This window comes from Schistocerca nitens, chromosome 7 (assembly GCF_023898315.1).
Source record: "Schistocerca nitens isolate TAMUIC-IGC-003100 chromosome 7, iqSchNite1.1, whole genome shotgun sequence".
Classification (NCBI taxonomy): Eukaryota; Metazoa; Arthropoda; class Insecta; order Orthoptera; family Acrididae; genus Schistocerca; species Schistocerca nitens.
This window is the reverse complement of record NC_064620.1, coordinates 110563808-110586742: the sequence shown is the minus strand read 5'-3', so window position 1 is coordinate 110586742 and position 22935 is coordinate 110563808. Positions and strand designations below refer to the sequence as shown.

The 22935-nt window shown below is 43.3% G+C and overlaps 1 protein-coding gene across 1 annotated transcript in view; it reads right to left on the bottom strand.

Moving 5' to 3' along the window:
* Positions 1-2195: 2195 nt before the first annotated feature.
* Positions 2196-22935, bottom strand: part of LOC126195019 (uncharacterized) — a 91550-nt gene continuing 70810 nt past the window's right edge. The window contains exons 7-8 of the mRNA XM_049933451.1: positions 8701-8866; positions 2196-2481 (exon numbers count right to left, since the gene is read on the bottom strand). Of these exons, the coding sequence (XP_049789408.1) occupies positions 2342-2481; positions 8701-8866 (306 nt within the window). The 3' untranslated portion in view covers positions 2196-2341. The remainder of the gene's footprint in view (positions 2482-8700; positions 8867-22935) is intronic.

Genomic DNA, 22935 nt, shown 5'->3' with positions numbered 1-22935 from the left:
TAGTGTTACCTAACTGTAACAAACTTATTAAAAGGTGGATTCAGTGTTTTTTATGGTGGGTTACCTCTTAAGGAGTAACTTCTGGTGCTCCGTTTACTACCGACGATTCTCTGCAAAGTAATAGTAAAAAATGCAAGTTTTACTGACTGCTGTGGATAAAGTTCAGATTTTCCATTTTTTTTCTTTCCATCTATCGTCTGCTAATGCGCCATTTAAGAGCAAAACAAATTGATGACTGCTACCGAGATTCTCAATATCATCTTGTGTAGATTATCACATGCCTACATTATACAGGGTTTAAGCGATTTCGTTGGATTATACAGGCTGTATCCTGCAAAGTCTTACACAGGAATCTCATGGTGCTCAGATTTGTTGACGAACGCCTACTCACAATATGTCATGACGTATGTCGTTTTGATCACGTTTCGCCATGCTGTTCTGGCTTCCTGCAAACAATCGTAGACAGTTCCGTACACTCCTTCGCCGTCTCATCAACATATTCAGTCTCATATACCTCTTGAACTCAACGCTCTAACACTGTAGTCCAAACAGCACAGCTGAAACATTCGTGCCCAAAAGAACAAAACTCTTTCTGTTCCTATCTGTCTTGCACCTGCCCTCCTTAAATCCGTTTCGATGACAGGAATCCAATTTTTAAATGATCTCCTCTATCATATTACAGAGCTGAACCACAATAACTCCAACTTAAAAAGACAAAAATAACTGTTCAAATGGCTCTGACCACTATGGGACTTAACATCTCAGGTCATCAGTCCCCTAGAACTTAGAACTACTTAAACCTAACTAACGTAAGCACATCACACACATCCATGCCCGACGCAGAATTCGAACCTGCGACCGTAGCAGACACGCGGTTCCGGACTGAAGCGCCTACAACCCCACGGCCACCGCGGCCGGCTTAAAAAGACAGCTTAAGATTGTCTCCTAAAGCAAAGCGTATGTTCTTATTTTTGAAATGTTGTGTTACAGAGCAATCATGAAGACTAAATGGTAGAACCGACATTTACTGAGTAGGTACAGCATCGAATTCCTCAGAAAAAAGAATTTTACATCAAACTTTGACTAAGAGAAGACTCACTAGACTGGATACATCAGAAATCACCAAAGGATATTTAACTAGGTAATGGAATGGGTGTGGTACAGCTAATCTGTCAATTGTAGCTGAGACCATTTACGTTAAGACACCTATAGGGCCACCTTTTCGTAAAATTCTTGTTAAATATTTTTTGTTCTTTTACGTTCCCCCCGAGACAATAATATGCTGTTAAATTTTGATGTAATTCTGAGCAGTCGTTCTCTTTCAACAGCGTTTTGAAAGTAGAACTTTTATTATTGACGTCCTGTATGTGCACTATAAGCAAAATTTCGTTATTTGAGTTCCTCCTGGTGCTGCAATTGTAGTGGCCTCCAGAGTATTGGTGACACACATAAACACAGCATACATGCAATCTCTCATCCAAGATGGGCTATACCTTTATACTCACATACCCTCGCACCCTTCCATACAGTGTGTTGTGTTTGAACTGTTGACCACTTGTCACAAACGGTGTACGACAGTGTGAGATCCATCTTCTAACTGCCGAGAGTTCTTCCGGGTTGTATGACCGTGGTCCATGGAACTCTTCTATCCCTGACGTTTCGTCCAAAGCTACGTTGGACAACTTCGCAAGTGCTCCTGGTTGTGCTGAGTGTTGTTGGCTAGAATCAGCACTACCAGGAGCACCTCCGAAGATGTCCAACGTAGCTTTGGACGAAACGTCAGGGACAGAAGAGTTCCATTCACCACGGCCATACAACCCGGAAGAATTCTCAGCAGCCGAAACATCTGGTCGTAAAAGCATTCACTGTATCATCTTCTAACTGTTGACAATAACCTAGCCACCTGCACAGATTAAAATACTGTGGTTAGAAGATGGCTCTCAGCTGAAGAGAAATGAAAAAAAGATAAGTCACAAGTAAGCTGCGACATGTCTTGTGATGGTATAGTTCCAGAATCCACATAGTCTAAAACACAATATTCTGCTTGGGACCTTTCTTAGCTTATCCCCTAATTGTTACGAAAAAAAATGCGTAACTAACAAATTAATATGCAATTTCTCCCTATGTCCAATTAGAATATTTTAGAAAGTATTTTCTTATACAGTTTTGATACATTTCTTATTAACAAAGGCATTTTGAGTTTATTTGGGATATAGGGTTTACCACCATACAAAGAACGCTGTAAATGATACAGGTAAATAGGTATTAACATAGTAATGTAACGTAGTGTGTGGATTGCAGTAAACACTAGGAGAAGGCAGTTGCTAAGCTTTAAAAGTGGCTACACCTCCTTTGTGATTCTCTCCTCAAGACTGCTTCGCAGCTGACCTCTGCTCACTTTGCCCGTAGGCAGGCGAGGGATGGAATCCACTACGAACACGCCCCCACGCAGTAGCTTCTCCTCACTGCCACACGCTTTCTCTGAAATGAAAAACATACCAGAGTCTCTTCTTCACTGCGATGGCTACTGTGGTTTAGCTTACACTAGACACATTACAATGCTCTTGTAAAATAAGCATCCCTTCTTGTGGCAGTGATGAAAACCTGTTGTATGTTGAGTTAAATCAGCATAAGAGTAGATAGCAGTAGTGAAATCAATACAACTAAAATTCAAAGTACTAACCCGCCCTGAGTATTTTTTCTTCATTGGTCTGCTCATTGGTTTCATGCATCCCGCCACGAATCACTCCGTTGTACCAACCACATTAGAGCAGAGTAACACTGACACACTTATTCTTCAGTTACCTGTAGGATATAATGATTCAAATGGCTCTGAGCACTATGGTTCTTAATATCTGAGGTCATCAGTCCCCTAGAACTCAAAACTACTTAAAAATATCTAACCTAAGAACATCACACACATCCATGCCCGAGGCAGGATTCGAACCCGCGACCATATCGGTCGCGCGGTTCCAGACTAAAGCGCCTAGAACCGCTCGTCCACAGCGGCCGGCTGTAGGATACATTTAAATCTGTTTTTCTCTACTCTTTTTGCCGTATTTTGCTGCTTCAAGTACAATGGAAGATTTTTCCTTGACATCTTAACACAATCGTTATAATCTTGTTCCTAAAAATGGTTCAAATGGCTCTGAGCACTATGGGACTCAACTACTGAGGTCATTAGTCCCCTAGAACTTAGAACTAGTTAAACCTAACTAACCTAAGGACATCACAAACATCCATGCCCGAGGCAGGATTCGAACCTGCGACCGTAGCGGTCTTGCGGAATCTTGTTCCTCTTCCTGGTTAATGCTTTCCACATTTTGCTCTCATCAACGATAATAAGGATAATCTCCCCATTTCTTAAAAACCCACCTAAATTTAACATTAATACCACCCTATTGCAAACGACTAAATTCTCTTCTTTCCCGGTTTTCTCACAGTCTAACACACTCTCATGCAAAACTGTGATCCAAAGGTACGGTCTCAGAAATTTCCTTTTCAGCTTAATGCTGATATTTGATAAGTTTTTAGTAGAGTCTTTTTGATCAGGAATACCCTCTTTGCCTCTGCACCGTCCATCGTATGTTATTTTGCTTCTGAGTTATCAGAAAGCTTTAATTTCGTGTATTCCGTAGTCTCCAAGTTTGATGTGAATTTTGCCGAGCGGTCTAAGGCGCTACAGTCGTGGACTGTGCGGCTGGTCCCGGCGGAGGTTCGAGTCCTCCCTCGGACATGGGTGTGTGTGTTTGTCCTTAGGGTAATTTAGGTTAAGTAGTGTGTAAGCTTAGGGACTGATGACCTTAGCAGTTAAGTCCCATAAGATTTCACACATATTTGAATATTTTTTTGGTGTGAATTTTACCGCTAATCCGTTCCTGCTGCTATTCATTTGTGTCATCATTCTGCTGTTTGCTCGCAGTCTGTAAAGTATGTACATTAGACTATTCGTACCATTCAACAGAATCTCCAATTCCTCCATATTTTCCTGAGGATAGCAATGTCATCAGCAAAACACATTGTTGATATCATTTCACCATGAATTTAACTCCCACCCAAGGATATTTCTTTTATTTCCTTCATTACCTCCTCGATGTATACATTGATAGACAGGAACTTCCCTGTCTTACACCCTTTTTAATCCGGGCACGTCTTGCATCTATTTTCCTGAGAACTTCAGCATTTAGCAGCGCATTACGTTGTCGAACGTTTTTTATAGTTCGGCAGCTCCCATGAGAGTATTCTGATTTTTCTAAAGTCTTGCTTCCAATATCAAGTGCAGGATCAGGACTGCCCCTCTGGTGCCTTTAGCGTTTCTAAACCCAAACGTATCGTCTAAAAAATTTTCTATTATCTTTCCATTCTTCTGAATATTATTTTTGTTAGACATGCGGATGCATTAACTGTTAGCTGATTATGCAGTAGTTTCGGCACTTATTTGCCCCTATTACCTTTCCACTATGTGGAGATATTTTCCCCAAAGTCTTATTCTGTACCTACACACCCAGAGACGTTAAAACTAAATTGAATATTCGTTTGGTTGTCACTCCTCCCAATGATTTCATATATAAGATTTAATATATATAATTTAACACTATACATAGTATCAGCTAATCACAATGGCAACTACTGGTTCGTATTTTGGTTTCTCTTTGCTAGAAATCAGAGCCAGCATCCTTCTATAACGAGTGAGGTGTTGATCCAAGAAAAAATATAATACGTTAGTATTGTACATTGCCTATCTGTGGGATTCAGATTTATCAAAAACAAATAAATAAATAAACTGAAATAAAACAAAATGAAGTAAAATAAAATTGTGAGACTATTACGTGAAATAACTGGTGCCTTACTACCGTTATTAATTTTACTTATTTTTGTTAAATTTTTTTGCCAAACTCATTCTCTGTGTTACCTAAGTAATCCTTCATTTTATAGAATGTATTCCTTAACACTAACTTTTAACTACCTTTTTAAATACGTGCCTTTCACTAATCTGTTTAATATTCTTGTTTAATTTATTTGAGTTTTAATTTTTCGGGTACAAAACGATGTTCTGAATTCTATGTTTATTCTTTCGTCGTAAATGTAAGAGCAGTCCAGATTTTGTTCAGTGATTGTGGAGAGCTATTTGTGCAGTAGATATTAATTGTTTTTCTTGAATTTGTCCTTGGTCTTGTTTTCACTGAAGATTGTTCTGATTTTTCTAAATAATTAATCAGTCTTTCCCACTACCATTTCTTTTTCTACGCCTTTACACTTCTCCTGCAGCCATTTCATCTTGGCTTTCGTGATATTTCTATTTAAAATGTGTAATACGGGGATTATTCTGAGCGTAAGGTCCAATACGTCGCCTAACGGAAACGACAGTGAAAATCGGATGAAGCTTTGCACAGATCTGTCGGGCAGTGACTCCAGTATTTCTAACCAGCACGTCACGTCGCTCTTTTCAATTCTGAGCGCAGCACAGTGAGAACGTAAAGACGAGTAGGGAAATCCTGTCTTCCGCCAATTATGAATGCCCGCTGCGAGGTTTCGCCTGATTTCATGCGTGTCATGCATTTCCTTCTTCATGACAGTTCTCAGCAGCACTGAGAAAAGGTAATGAGGACTCCACTGCAACGTCTTTGATGGGGAGAGTTCGACCCTACAACATACAGCCCACATTTGGCTCCCTCTGACGTTAGTAGACTGTGAAGCCGGATTTTGGCACAGACAACGAACTGCAGACCAGCGTAGAGAAGTGACGGAATGTTGGTACAACCCTATGATAAATTTCCAAGTCGGAGCGTCGACTATATAGTGAAGTATCTGGAGGTGTGGCAAACTTTTGCAAATGAGACGTTTTCGATTTTCACAGTGGTTTTCATTTCGCGACCGATTGGATGTTATTTTCCGAATATTTCTTTTTTAAGTCCAACGTAAGATGAAGTACGTAAGACACAATGAGTGCGCAGACAAACATGCTGATATATACAGTATATTTTCATAAATTTCTTCTGGATTGTACATCATGTTACGATATAAATTGATCAACCAGAGTGTAGTGCTACTACAAAAATGACCAAACTGTCTGTTCAACATTATGCGGTATCACACGGACCACGACAGAAAAGAATTCTATGGAAGCCTACTCCAGTCACAAGAACTTACGGACATGCAGGTGTCACGTAGTTTCAAAAGCAGTCGGCCATAAAATATTTCCCTCTGCGAACAGTCAGCTGTACTGACTGTGGAGGCTCGAGTAATAGAGCGATGTAGCAGTGTATAGAATTCATATTTTGGTATAAACGTCCAGGAGTAGTTCATAAATCATTAAATTCTAACTCAAACAATCAGTATTAACTCACAACACCCATCAAGCATGGCAGACAGAGGCGCCGATACAAAATTTGCGAGATGTGATATCAGACAAACTAAGGGGATTTTCCAGGGCAGGGCCAACTTCAGCGTTTACAACGATTTGAGTAGATGGAAGTCCCGTTTCCTGCTTCAGTTAGGCATATTAACTGACGAGGAGAAGGCTTTATATGCGAGAATTGCCGAATATTTCGCTAACGTGTATCACAGACTCTTAACACACATGAAATAAGACCACTGGCTGCTAATTCGATCTCTTGTATGGCGGGCAGTTACTGTCATTGAAGGCGTGGCAATGTGCACTATATTTATTCAAACTTTCAAATACATATGACATCAATTCTTGGGTCTGTTCCTAATAGACTGTTAATTTTCTCCACCAATTTTTCTAATGTGTCCTAAAGTTTATAGTTTCTAAAGGAGTTTGTTTTGAGTAAAGATGTTACGTTCGCGCATTATTTTTGTAAATTTTTTCATACCACGTACTATCTTGTACGTACTTTATGTACGGAGACTGATCATCAAAGACAGAGAATGACTCTTTCCTGTAGCTTCCTCGATAGTTTCCTATCTGTATTATAACTATTTGAAAAAAGGCGGTGTTTATGCATGATGTCCATAGGCGGATGCACTCTCGTATCAGTAGGTTGGTAGTAATGCTTTATTTTGTAGACGCTCTTCGTATTTCGCATAGCAAACAATGAGGATGACGCGACAGGTGCTGCGTGTCTTTGCTGATGGAGAGGATGAGTTTCTACTAGCAATAATGAGTCATGGCTAAATCATTATGCTCCTGAAGGTAAACGAGCCAGCACAGTGCGTAAATCACCAGTATTTGCACTAGCAAACAAGGCGAAAGTTGTTCCGCATGCAAGTGATAATGGTAACATTTTTTTTACTATCATGGAATGTTACGCACTGTCTTGTGTACCGGACAACGGCTGCCACAATTATACAACTAGAATAGTAGCCACTTGGCTGCTCATGTACACAATTTATTTGACGACCAGTTTTATAGAATTTAGTCTTAGACAAGGCACGTTCGGTCCCGTCGATTTTGAATTTTATTGTCATGATGCGCCATATGAAACCCGATGATGTGGCTTCTAGGTTTCTAAACAAGTCATTCAATGAATTATTTGCAAAAACAGCCAAGCGGTTATTATTGACTATGTCACAGAATGATTTACCAGCATACAGTTCTTCCTCACACTACTATCACCGTAGTATGACACATTTCAGTACTGGGTAAAATGTGGAAGCATACTGCAAGGAAATGACCAGAACTTCCTCAGACTGGGTGGCGGCTTCATCATCAAAATGCGCGGCCTCATGTAGAAGATCATTTTATACAATTTGTGGCTCAATGCAACGTTACCTGCCCACCGCTTGCGCCTTGTGGCTCGATCTTGCAGCCTATAATTCTTTTATTTATTTGACATGAATAAATAAGTGTGGGACAAGGTATAAAATTAAACTCATGTTATTTCCAGTTTTAACCACCTACAGGTGAACCTGAATTGTTCTGACAAACTTCTAGCGGTTGTAGTGAGTGTCTTGCGGAACAGACTGAGGATAAGAAACCGTGACCGGAAACGTAATCCAAGGACGCTACAGAGCGTCGAAGTTATACACGCTGGCGCCTGCCACTAGGCTATCCGTTCGGCAGCAAATGTGACTTTGTATAGTGACGAACATCTCGCAATGTCATTCACTATTCAGAGATCGGGACTGATTGCCGTGATCACCAGTGGAGCTAGATGCTGTGTATAAAGGCCTTGTCTCCTATATGCCATGCTCTGTTGCCTCGGTGGGTGACAGTTTAAGACAAAGGTTTCCATCTGCAGTTTATTTTTCTCCTGGGATCCTGTAAAATCACAGTAGTTTTTAGTTATACAGGAGAAAAATGAATTGCGGATGGAAACCATGTCTGAAACAGTCATCCACCAAGGTAACAGAGCGTGGCATGCGTAGGAGACAAGGCTTTCTACGCAGCAGCTAGCACCACCTTCTTAACCGGCGAAGGTGGCAATCTGTGGCGGTCAGTGTTAACAAACAGCACATCGAGATGTTCCATCTACATTCCGTCAGCGTACGAAGTCACGTTTGCTGTCGAAGGGGTGGCCTAGTGGCAGGTTCTGGCGCCTGTAACTTCGACACTCTGTACCATCGTCAATGACGCTACTGGACACGGCTTCCTATCCTCGGTTTGTTCTTCAGGACACCATCTACGACCCCTCGAAGTCTGTCAAAACATTTCTGCGACATCATGTATAGTACTGTTTCTAAGAACTATTATTCTGCAGTATCGGGCGCATATTTGATCCAGAGGGATGGCCTCACCTTGGACCAGTTGCTTCAGTTCGTCGGGTGTGACGGTGGCACCCTGGGCCAGTACGACGAAAGCCGCTGGGTGCTCCTGGTCTTCGTCATGCGGCAGGCCCAGCACCACCGCCTCCGTCACCTGCGGATGTCCAAGCAGCCACGCCTCCAGCTCAGACGGCGACACCTGCCGGAGTAGTCACTCGTCTGTATATTACCGAAAACAGCATACTCTACCTGAACTAAAGTATTCGGGCACTCCTACCTTATGCAGACTTTAGTGATAAATCTCAATAGAGGCGAAGTCACCAGCACAAAAGTAGATGCAGGGTACAGTGTTTTCAGTACACTAATGGCCATTAAAACTGCTACACCACGAAGATGACGTGCTGCAGACGCGAAATTACCCGACAGGGAGAAGATGCTGTGATATGCAAATGATTAGCTTCTCAGAGCATTCACACATGATCGGCGCCGGTGGTGACACCTACTACGTGCTGACATGGGGAAAGTTTCCAACCTATTTCTCTTACACAAACAGCAGTTGACCGGCGTTGCCTGGTGAAACGTTGTTGTGATGCCTCGTGTTAGGAGGAGAAATGCGTACCATTACGTTTCCGACTTTGATAACGGACGGATTGTAGCATATCGCGATTGCGGTTTATCGTATCGCGACATTGCTGCTAGCGTTAGTCGAAATCCAATGACTGTTAGCAGAATATGGAATCGGTGGGTTCAGGAGTTTAATACGGAACGCCGTGCTGGATCCCAACGGCCTCGTATCACTAGCAGTCGAGATGACAGGCATCTTATCCGCATGGCTGTAACGGATCGTGCAGCCACGTCTCGATCCCTGAGTCAAAAGATGGGGACGTTTGCAAGACAACAACCATCTGCACGAACAGTTCGACGACGTTTGCATCAGCATGGACTATCAGCTCGGAAACCATGGCTGCGGTTACCCTTCACGCTGCATCACAGACAGGAGCACCTGCGACGGTGTTCTCAACGTCGAACCTGGGTGCATGAATGGCAAAATGAAATTTTTTCGGATGAATCCAGGTTCTGTTTACAGCATCATGATGGGCGCATCCGTGATTGGCGACATCGCGGTGAACGCACATTGGAAGCGTGTATTCGTCATCGCCATACTGGCGTATCAACCGGAGTGATGGTATGGGGTGCCACTGGTTACACGTCTCAGACACCTCTTGTTCGCACTGACGGCACTTTGAACATTGGACGTTACATTTCAGATGTGTTACGACCCGTAGCTCTACCCTTTATTCGATCCATGCGAAACCCTACATTTCAGCAGGATAATGCACGACCGCATGTTGCAGGTCCTGTACGGACCTTTCTGGATACAGAAAATGTTCGACTGCTGCCCTGGCCAGCACATTCTCCAGATCCCTCACCAACTAAAAACGTCTGGTCAATGGTGGCCAAGCAACTGGCTCGTCGCAACACGCCATTCACTACTCTTGATAAACTGTGGTATCGTGTTGAAGCTGCATGGGCAGCTGTACCCGTGTACGCCATCCAAGCTCTGTTTGACTCAATGCCCAGGCGTATCATGGGCGCTATTACGACCAGATGTGGATGTTCTGGGTACTGATTTATCAGGATCTATCTAACCAAACTGCGTGAAAATGTAATCACATCTAGGTTCTTGTAAAATATATTTGTCGAATGAATCCCCTTCTATCATCTGCATTTCCTCTTGGTGTAGGAATTTTAATGGCCAGTAGTGTAGATAGAGAGGCTTTATTATTATTATTATTACTATTGTTACTTCTAGTAAAAGCAGCAGCAATACTACAGCTACTGGCAGAATTAACCCTATTAGTTCATAGCCAGTATCATTTACTCCTGTTACCGTTATAGACACCCATGCTATTTGTCATACGAAAATAGGTATTTCTTAAGTAGTTCTGATACCAAGAAAAGTACTGTGTGGGTGAAATGCTGGTCCGCTAATTAGATTATGTTAAATAAACAAATAACAGCAGAACGCGATAGTCAGGAGAGCCCCGTGGTATCGAATATGGGGTGGTCGTTGCATGTCAGCTGAGTAACAAATTCATCAGACACATTTCAACTGTTCTAAAGCTGCCCAGGCTGACTTTTGGTAACGTGAATGAGAATTGGAATCGCAAATTAACAGCCACTGCATTACCAAGACCAGGCACGGCTTGGTAACTGGTTGAAAGACACCGCTTAGCCATGCGGAAGGTGACTGTAACTACTCGCTTATAATCAGCGGAAAGAAAGTGCTACCGGAGTTCAGACAGCACAATGGCTATGCGTGCGTAGATGAATAGAATATGGTAAAATGATCGAAGAGCTTCTCGTAACCGCATATGTCTGTAGTCAAGCGACGCTTGAAATGATGTAAATAGCGATGCCATTGGCCAGTGGATGACGAAATGAGCGAAATGGGATGATGAATCATGCTGCATCCTGTTGTAATCAGGTGGAAAGGTTTAGAATCGTCGAAGGCCTGGAGTCCGTAACCTACTTCGACGTCTGTTGTTAGCGGTAAAGTAATGATAAAATGGCGTTATGGGTGTTTTGTGTGGTAAGAGTGAGATCCCCTTGTTGCGCTTAAGGCAACACTAAACGCGGAAGGTTACGAACATATTTAAGAGCATTCTCCAGTACGTAAAAGTACGTGCTACGTACTTAAAGTACGTACGTAAAGTACGTAAAAGTGGAGGAAAATTTCACGTTGACGAAGACTACTAGGAGTCTGAATACTTTTGATCCGATAGTGTAATCTAAAACAATCGCTGTGGCATTCAAATCGTATCAGATGCAGTCAGACTAGGAAAGTTTCATTATCGGGATAACATATAAAGTGGCTCCAGAGATTAAAGTGTTCCTGTGCAAATGCAAGAGAGTACGACAAGCTGTTGACTAAAACATTATTATAGTCGGAAACGTAAGCCACATGAAGATGGGCGTGATACGTCGAAACTATTTATGGCACTGACATAAGTATTTTTAGAAAGTGGATGCAATGGTTCCGTTTTTCGTCACAAAGTTGTGAAAAATTTTAAGTATAGGGTATTGGAAGATGTTTTGGGCGAAAATATGACGAATGTACTTTTATTGAAAACAAATGACCCATTTATGAATGAGAATATCGTGTATAAGTATTAGGGTAATAAAAGAGGGCCTCAAAGTAGACAGAAATGAAGGTGGCAGAAAAGGAAGTGGAATTGTTTTTGCTCGTAGCAACAGGTATCAGGGGCGTTGATTCAGGAAGTCGATCTTGTTGTGATGAATTTAGCTGCTCACCACGCTCTGAAGTTAAATGTTGATTACATTTATTAGTTACAATATAATCGGAGTATGAAAGTATGTTAATAATTTAAGGGGATTATGTGAACCAGCAGCCTGAATGTAAATGAAATACATTGCAATCGTTTTACATGCAAAAATATTCTGATTCTGGCACCAGTTATTCAATACAGTTTCTGTTTATAAGCGACACTTTCACCGGTGTGAAAAACGTATGGACGAAGGTAACTTTCGAATGATGTGCCCCTGGCAAGTAGCGTAGCTCGATGGAACGTAAATCACACATAGAAAGAATTGCTACAATATAGTACAAAAGATGGTGGAAAGAAATACACAATGACATGAACTGAAATGACTCCTTTATTCAATGACAATAATCACACTGAAGTCACCGCGATTTAGGATGATCCCCTGGACGTTACAAAAGACGGTACAAAAGACGGTGATCACCACAGATGGCATTGCATGCTCTGGAATACGTTACAACGCCGGCCATACGGCTGGTAAGGAGTTCTGTTGGTAGGGCGAACCATTCCTCTACCAGCACCGTTGACAAGTGCAGCACGGCCGTTCCTGCGTGTGGACGCGCTACATTACGCCTCCCCAACACAACACGCCTGCTCCGTGGGAACTACGTTTACAGAACCGTCAGGCCACTCCAATCGCCGAAATCCTCTCGTTAAAAGACCTCCTGCATCAGCACAGTTCTACGCGGTCGCGCATTGTCATCAATAAAAATGAAGTCAGTGCCGAATGCACCACTGAAAAAGACACACCCGCGTTCAAGGATTTGAAGGTGAGTATACCCTTGCAACATTACACCTCCCCACAACATATTACCTGGACTATCAAGACGATCATGTTCTACAACGCTCTGTACGTAACCTCATATAGCGAGAGGTGGTAACACATAATGCAGACAGGAACATTCTCGAACGTGATCGTTCCGGGATTGGTCTTATGATGTCAGGAACCCTAATGTTCTAGTAGCGTACTGACTTCCAACTCTTTGAACAGAGTACGCTCATTCGTTAACATTACTGTGGCACTATTGCATGAAACTGCGCAGGTGGAGGAGCTGTTGGAACTGGAGAATTTCGGCCTCTGCCCATTCCGCCGACTTAAATACCATCATAGAGCACAAGTGCTATGCGTAGTGGAATTACACTCCTGGAAATGGAAAAAAGAACACATTGACACCGGTGTGTCAGACCCACCATACTTGCTCCGGACACTGCGAGAGGGCTGTACAAGCAATGATCACACGCATGGCACAGCGGACACACCAGGAACCGCGGTGTTGGCCGCCGAATGGCGCTAGCTGCGCAGCATTTGTGCACCGCCGCCGTCAGTGTCAGCCAGTTTGCCGTGGCATACGGAGCTCCATCGCAGTCTTTAACACTGGTAGCACGCCGCGACAGCGTGGACGTGAACCGTATGTGCAGTTGACGGACTTTGAGCGAGGGCGTATAGTGGGCATGCGGGAGGCCGGGTGGAAGTACCGCCGAATTGCTCAACACGTGGGGCGTGAGGTCTCCACAGTACATCGATGTTGTCGCCAGTGGTCGGCGGAAGGTGCACGTGCCCGTCGACCTGGGACCGGAACGCAGCGACGCACGGATGCACGCCAAGACCGTAGGATCCTACGCAGTGCCGTAGGGGACCGCACCGCCACTTCCCTGCAAATTAGGGATACCTGGGGTATCGGCGAGGACCGTTCGCAACCGTCTCCATGAAGCTGGGCTACGGTCCCGCACACCGTTAGGCCGTCTTCCGCTCACGCCCCAACATCGTGCAGCCCGCCTCCAGTGGTGTCGCGACAGGCGTGAATGGAGGGACGAATGGAGACGTGTCGTCTTCAGCGGTGAGAGTCGCTTCTGCCTTGGTGCCAATGATGGTCGTATGCGTGTTTGGCGCCGTGCAGGTGAGCGCCACAATCAGGACTGCATACGACCGAGGCACACAGGGCCAACACCCGGCATCGTGGTGTGGGGAGCGATCTCCTACACTGGCCGTACACCACTGGTGATCGTCGAGGGGACACTGAATAGTGCACGGTACATCCAAACCGTCATCGAACCCTTCGTTCTACCATTCCTAGACCGGCAAGGGAACTTGCTGTTCCAACAGGACAATGCACGTCCGCATGTATCCCGTGCCACCCAACGTGCTCTAGAAGGTGTAAGTCAACTACCCTGGCCAGCAAGATCTCCGGATCTGTCCCCCATTGAGCATGTTTGGGACTGGATGAAGCGTCGTCTCACGCGGTCTGCACGTCCAGCACGAACGCTGGTCCAACTGAGGCGCCAGGTGGAAATGGCAAGGCAAGCCGTTCCACAGGACTACATCCAGCATCTCTACGATCGTCTCCATGGGAGAATAGCAGCCTGCATTGCTGCGAAAGATGGATATACACTGTACTAATGCCGACATTGTGCATGCTCTGTTGCCTGTGTCTATGTGCCTGTGGTTCTGTTAGTGTGATCATGTGATGTATCTGACCCCAGGAATGTGTCAATAAAGTTTCCCCTTCCTGGGACAATGAATTCACGGTGTTCTTATTTCAATTTCCAGGAGTGTATATTACAACACGTCCAGATGCAGCAATGATCATCCAGGAGCTGTTAGTCACGCCTTGTGAGGAATTATTGGCGGCAGTTGAATCGTTCGGTAGTCTAAATTAGTTCACTAGTATTCCTCGAAAAGAACGTCGCCTTCCCTCCAGGGATTCCCATTTGATTCCCGAAGCATCTCCGTGGTGTTCGAACCTACCGGTAACAGCTCTAGCAGCCGAGCGGTCTAAGGCGATGCAGTCATGGACTGTGCGGCTGGTCCCGGCGGAGGTTCGGGTCCTCCCTGGGGCATGGGTGTGTGTATTTATCCTTACGTTAACTTAGGTTAGGTAGTGTGTAAGCTTAGGGACTGATGACCTTAGCAGTTAAGTCCCATAAGATTTCACATACATTTGAACATCTTTTGAACAGCTCTAGCAGCCAGTCTCTGACCTACTTCGATGTCTTCCTTCAATCCGACCTGGAACGGGTCCCAAACAATCTTGCACTGCTGAAGAATAGGTCGCATCAGCGTCTTACAGGCGATCTCCTTTACAGGTAAACGACAGCTTCCTAAAACTCTGCCAATGACGCGATGTCGACCATTCGCCATCCCTACTTCAGTTTTCACATGATCGTTCCATTTCATATAGCTTTGCAACGTTACGTCCATATATTTAAAGGACTTGAATGTGTCAAACAGTATTAATACTGTACCCGAGCATTATACGTATCCGAAATAACTTACATTTTCTCATACCTAGAGTTAGCAGCCAATTATCATACCTATTAGAAATTTTGTATAAGTCGTCTTGTATCTTCCTACAGTTACTCAACTTTGACGTCTTATCGTAGAGCAGAGCATCATCGGCAAACAAAACCGCAGATTGCTGCCCACTCTGTTCACCAAGTCATTATGTACATACAGAACAACAGCGGTTCTATCACACATCTCTTTTAACACTTTTTGAACACTTGTAGCAGCCACTTTCCGTACAAGCACTGATTTCCCTTATTTTAACGTGGTGATCGTTCCTCCCTATGTAGGTCGGTGTCAACAAAATAGTTTCGAATTCGGAGGAGAAAGTTGGATATTGGAATTTCTTGAGAAGACTGCGTCGCAACGAACAACGCCTTTCTTTTAATGATGTCCTGCCAAAATCCTGTATCATTTCTGTGACACTCTCTCCAATATTTCCCTATAACACAAAACGTGCTGCACTTCTTTGATCTTTTTCGATGTACTCCGTCAGTCCTATCTGGTAGGAATCCCATACGGCGCAGCAGAGGACGGCAAGCTTAGCGTAGGCAGTCTGCTTACAAGGGAACCTCCCCATCTCACCCCCCTCAGATTTAGTTATAAGTTGACACAGTGGATAGGCCTTGAAAAACTGAACACAGATCAATTGAGAAAACAGGAAGAAGTTGTGTGGGACTGTGAAAAAATAAGCAAAATATACAAACTGAGTAGTTCATGGGAAGATAGGCAACGTCAAGGACAGTGGGAACGCAGGAGCGCCGCGGTCTCGTGGTAATGTGAGCAGCTGCGGAACGAAAGGTCCTTGGTTCAATTCTTCCATCGAGTGAAAAGTTTAATTTTTTATTTTCAGTTTATGTGAAAAACTCTTATGTTTTCATCACTTTTTTGGGAGTGATTATCACATCCACAAGAAAACCTAAATCGGGCAAGGTAGAAGAATGTTTTTACCCATTCGCCAAGTGTACACGTTAGGTGGGTCGACAATATATTCCTGTCATGTGACGCACATGCCGTCACCAGTGTCGTATAGAATATATCAGACTTGTTTTCCTGTGGAGGAATCGGTTGACCTATGACCTTGCGATCAAATGTTTTCGGTTCCCATTGGAGAGGCACGTCCTTTCGTCTACTAATCGCACGGTTTTGCGATGCGGTAGCAAAACACAGACACTAAACTTATTACAGTGAACAGAGCCGTCAATGAACGAACGGACGGATAATAACTACGCAAAAATAAAGAAAGTAAAATTTTCACTCGAGGGAAGACTTAAACCAAGGACCTCTCATTCTGCAGCTGCTCACGCTACCACGGGACCACGGCGCTCCTGAGCTCATATTCTCCATGATGTTGCCTATGTTGTCCATGGACTACTCAGTTTGTAACACCATAGCTCTAATGCTGTACTGATTTATTTTGCTTTTGTTTCATTTAATGTTACATTGCTGTGCTTCTGTAAATATGTTTGTTTGAATCGATAACATAAAATTGTATACTCCTTTCTTTGTAAGAACTTTGATATCATGATTTGATTGTATGCTGTGTAGCATATCTCTCGTTTAAATGCTTTGACCCATTTGGAGGGAACAAAGCTTACTGTATAAGATTGTAATTTTGTGTGAATAATTTTTTTTGTAGACATGTTAATATGTGCAAATGTTCTGTGTTATTCAATGCGTTTGTTTGCTGTTATGTAAACTGCTGATCCTCACTTAGGAATCTTAGTGATTTGGTGTATAAGAGGTAGTGTGGTTCCCCTCGGGAACGGAACTGTGTAGCGCGTGCAAATTGTGGTTGGCCTATGTAGAAAAGGTGGAACTGATAGTCAGTCGGGGACGAGCAACCAGTCGGGGACGAGCAACGAGTCGGGGACGAGCTACGAGTCCGGGCACTGCCATGTAAAAGATGCATATTGTGCTGGTTTCTAGAGCGACTTTTCCTGTTACTTTCCAATGCCTCGGATGGATGGATAAATAGCTGGAACAATTCTGGAATTTGTATCTGTCGTCGACACCAAGAAATGACAGAGTCCAGCAGTTTAGTCTGCAATTCCACCTATCAACATGCAGTTGCCACCACATTGCGCAATCACTGTAACGTAATACTGTAATGATGTACAGTGAAGGATCAGTTTACTGGATGTGTTAGTGTGCTGACATATAAGGTAATTTATATCTGAATTTATGTACCTACCTTGTCTTTTCTCCTCATCATAACACCTCTCAGGGTCCTCTCCGTTTGAACTAAAGTGATTACCGAGTGTCCTTACTGAAAGTACGTTAAAACCCAGTTTTCTAATTAATGCCTCTTGAACTTAGTAAAAAGAAAGTTAAAGTTAATGTGGCAAGAGAGTGAGCTAAAGTAAATGTTGTTTGCTGAAAATAATTTTCCTATTAAAACAGCTTATTAAAGTGCTGTTGCCAACTGCAAAATTGAAAGTTGTTAAGGTTGAGGCTTCTAAAGTTTTGCTTAGCTAATGATCACCTTGATATCTGTAGTAAATTCAAAAAGGTGAGTCAGTTTCTTGCAATTTTGTTAACATTGTGTTTCGAGGTAGTAAAAGTGGAAAACTGCATAGTAGGAAACTATATGTTCATAATTACTAAGTGTTTGTCTCTCTTGAATGCATATTAACTGTATAAAGACCACTCAGTTTGTGTAAGCCCTGAAAGTGATAGTGTTTTTCTGTATCTGTTATAATGTTGAAAATAGTTTGTGTTGCTCCAACTGTTAACTTCACTCTTACCGTAAACATATGAGTGTGTCAGAGTTCATTGCACTCGCTTGTGGTCAAGTATAGGTTGTGTTTACCCATTAGAGTTACTAATAACTATTTTCTTGAATGAGAATGTTAATCATTCTCTTGCCTAGTTAGGCTGGCGACCGTTTTCTTTATCAATTAAACAGTGCAGATAAGCAAAATAATGTTTGTTACTTTTCGAATATTTACGTAATTCTGACTTTCACTTCCGATAAGCCACCTCCGTTAGGTACAACACGGTCAAACAACAAAATTCCTCTCAGAGGGTAACACTGCTCTGCTGCTTTATACCGTAATTGCTATAACAAAATAATTCTGTTTTGCAAACTGACTCCTACATTAAGGTTATGGTGTAGCAGTAGCAGACAGGAGTGTTATACGTGGCTTTTCCGTGACAGGACTATTTGTTCTGTTGCGGCATACTACGTAATAAACCAAACTTGGTATTTCATAGTATAAGCTACGTAAATACGCAGTTGCAGTGTTATAAGTTTGTATATTTTGCTTATTTCTTCACAGTTCCACACAACTTCTTCCTGTTTTCTCAATTGATCTGTGTTCAGTTTATCAAGGCCTATCCACTGTGCCAACTTATAACTAAATCTGAGGGCGGTGCGATGGGGAGGTTCCCTTGTTAGTAGATCTGTTACATTTTCCAAGTGTCCCGCCAATAAATCGCAGTCTTTGTTTAGCCTTCTTCACAACTTTTTCTATGTGTTCTTTCCAATTTAAGTTGTTCGTAATTGTAATACCTAGGCTTTTAGTCGAATTTACGGCTTTTATATTAGACAGATTTATCGTGTAACCGAAGATTAACGAGTTCCTTTTAGCACTCACGTGGATGACCTCGCACTTTCCGTTATTTAGGGTCGACCGCCACTTTTCGCATCACTCAGATATTTCTTCTAAATCGTTTTGCAGTATGTTTTGATCTTCTGATTACTTTATTAGTCGATAAATGACAGCATCATCTGTTAACAACTGAAGACGGCTGCTCATATTGTCTCCCAAATCGTTTAAATAGATAAAGAAAAGTAAAGGGCCTATATCACTACCTTTGGGAACGCCAGATATCACTTTTGTTTTACTCGATGACTTTCCGTCAATTACTACGCACTGTGACCTCTTTGACAGGAAGTTGCAAATCCAGTCACATAACTGAGACGACATTCCATTAGCATGCAATTTCACTACGAGTCGCTTATGTCGTGCAGTGTCAAAAGCCTTCCGGAAATCCAGGAATACGGAATCGATCTGAAATTCCTTGTCAGTAGCACTCAGCACTGCATGTTAATAAAGAGCTAGTTGTGTTTCACAGGAACGATGTTTTCTAAACCCATGTTCACTGTGTACCAAACGACCGTTGCCTTCGATTTAATTCATAATGTTGGAACACAATATATGTTCTAAAATCCTGCTGCATATCGACGTTAACGATACGGGCCTGTAATTTAGTGGATTACTCCTATTACTTTTCTGGAATATTGGTGTGACCTGTGCAACTTTCCAGTCTTTGGGTACGGATCTTTTGTCGAGCGAACGGTTGTATATGATTGTTGAGTATGGAGCTAATGCATCAGCATACTCCGAAAGGAACCTAATTGGTATACAGTCTGGACCAGAAGACTTGCTTTTATTGAGTGATTTGAGTTGCTTCACTAGTCCGAAGATATTTACTTCTACGTTACTCATGTTGGCAGCTGTTCTCGATTCGGATTCTGGAATGTTTACTTCGTCTTCTTTTGTGAAGGCATTTCGGAAGGCTGTGTTTAGTAACTCTGCTTTGGCAGCACTATCTTCGATAGTATCTCCATTGCTATCGCACAGAGAAGACATTGATTCTTTCTTGCCGCTAACATGCTTGACATACGACCAGAATCTCTTTGGATTTTCTGCCAGGTTTCGAGACAAAGTTTCGTTGTGGAGTTTACCCCGTTTTCCTGTCGGTTGGAACTTTGTTCTGCGCGAGAGATTCACGATAAATGCAAGCTAGGTATGCGGCCAATGCAGTCGAATATTCCTTGTAAAACTTTCTTGTGATTCCATCCGGACCTTCTAATTTATTTCCGGCCGGGATGACGAGCGGTTCTAGGCGCTACAATCTGGAACCGCGCGACCGCTATGGTCGCAGGTTCGAATCCTGCCTCGGACATGGATGTGTGTGATGTCCTTAGGTTAGTTAGGTTTAAGTAGTTGTAAGTTCTAGGGGACTGATGACATCAGAAGTTAAGTCCCGTAGTGCTCAGAGCTATTTGAATTTTGCTAATTTATTTGCCTTCAAATCTTTCAGTTGTTTGTCTACGCCAGGGATGCTTATTGCCATGTCGTCTATACGAGAGTCTGTCCCATGGTCAAATGACGGTATGCTTGTAAGATTCTCCTGCGTGAACGATTTCCTGTACATCAAATTTAAAACTTGGGCTTTCATTTTGCTGTCTTGAACTGCCAAATCAGGATAGCCAACAAGGGACTGATTGGAAACCTTAGAGCCTCTTAGTGATTTTACATACGATCATAATTTTCTCGGGATCTCTGCCAGATCTTTTGCTTACGTGTGATGGTGATAGTTGTTGTATGATTTGCGCATAGATCATTTCACAGACGCACGAAGATCTATTAACCTTTTCTTGTCGTCATTTGCGAGTTCTCTTTTGAACCGTGAGTGCAACTGCCTCTGCTTTCTGAGCATCTTCCGAAATTCGTTATTAAACCACAATGGGTCTTTTCTGTTCAAGGCAGGTTTAGAAAATGTGTTCAGCAGTATACTGCACGAGTGTCTGTCTGCACTCACCTCAATGAGTCCATAGACATCCCAGACTATACTCTGTATGTTCAAAAATGGCTCAAATCGCTCTGAACACTGTGGGATTTAATTTCTGAGGTCATCAGTTCCCTAGAACTTAGAACTACTAAAACCTAACTAACCTAAGGACATCACAAACATCTATGCCCGAAGCAGGATTGTAACCTGCGATCGTAGCGGTCGCGCGGTTCCGGACTGTAGCGTCTAGAACCGCCCGGCAACTCTGGCCGGCTCTGTAGGTTCAAGTCGCCTCCAAGTAGTATTGGATGATCTGGTTATTTAACTGATACTGCCCGTAGATAATATTTGAATGACTGTAACTGGAACTACAGAATCTTTTTGCCGGTAAAACCATCCAACAATGAACTGTGTTTCACATACACCTGCTGTAACCGACCAGACAACTTCACTGTCACGCTCAATTTCGACCTCAGTACAGACAATATCATTGTCAACTATAATCAACAGTCTCCTTCTACGACCTCTACTATGTCTTTCCGATATACATTACATGACTCGCTAAATGTCTCAGAGCTTTCTACTTCGGTGTTCAACCAGCTCTCGGTGCCAAGAACAATTAAAGCACGAGATCTTACTTGGAAGGCAGTAAATTCGGGAATTTTATGACGAATGCTTCGACAGTTTACTGATAAAATTTTTGCCGTCGAAGGGTCTTTACTCTCAACGTGATCTGACTTCCCTTGCTAAGTATCGACTGGCGAGTATTCATCAGAGCACCTTCAAGTACGTCTGGCCTTGAGATCCTCATATATACTCCACAAGTACTTTGTTACCCTGAGCAGCTGCTTCCTCCGTGTAGTGGACCACTGACCTATCAATGGGAGTCCTACAAATCCCCAGCCAAGACCGTCACAGTGTCGACGAAGCCGTTGATCATGACCTCCACTCGGCTCCAAAGGACTTCAGTCAACCCTGGGAATAATGCTGCAAACTGCGAGCTCTGTTGCACACCGTGCTCGAGGCCAACAGTGTTCACCATCTCCGCCAGCAGCCTGTATGAACTGAACATGGCCTCATAAACCATGCGACAGCCATCACTGATGCCGACATGAGCCATAACTTCTAGACAACTGCGCCCTGCACGTTCGATAGCCCCAGGTAAGGCCGTCTCCACATCTCGGATGATGCTCCCTGGCTGGAGTACCGGGCACACATTGTGTTTTCTTTGCATCTATGACTGCTGTCTGCCTAAGAAGCTCCATAACGCCCTAACGTTGGGAATCCCGATAACAAGTAAACCCCCTTCCCTAGTGTGCCTCCTCGAATCCTGCTAAAGGAACGCCACTTGTTACTTCACAGGGTGAATGGGCAAGGCCAGGTGACCTGTCGCACTGGCCCTCCGTCTCGAGTGAGGCTAATGGGTGACCACCTGCCACTTACCCTGTGTGAGGCCGGATGCACTGTGTCGGGTGCACTAGGGAGTGCCTCGGAAGCAGAGCCAATGGGACCAACAAACGACACCTGACTTATCCCATGCTACGTTCCAAATTCACCGCCACCGCCACACCCCGAGCAGCAGCCTGAAAGTGATTGACTGAAGCCAAAAACACGTTCAGATGTTCGCGAACTGCAGCCAGCTCCTCCTGCGTCCATACACATCCTAACTTTCCTAGTGAGACTAACAGAAGAAGTAAACTATAAAGGCAGACAGAATCCTAGTTATGCGACTTGTTACCTCCCTGATGTGTTACCGATGGACGCTGATATGGTAATGAGCTATGGAGCTTGCTCTTCAGTGAGGTGCTACTGCGCTACTGACTGAGTGAGTTTACCCTTACAAAAAGGCGAGATGGAACCTCTTAAACAGAAAAATATGCACGAAATTTGATAAATGTACTTTGTGGAAAACACGGGACAAGATGAAAAAGCCAAAAAAAAAAAATAATAAATGAATGTGCATAAGGCGGTTACCAAGAGGAAATGAACTTTCCATTCATGTACTGAAGAAATAAAGTCCTAGCAATTACTTTCTTAGGCTCCAAAACAACGATCTACAAGGTACCCACCATGCCGTAGGATCAGGTGCCAAAACTAAAGTCCTATTCACAATGAATA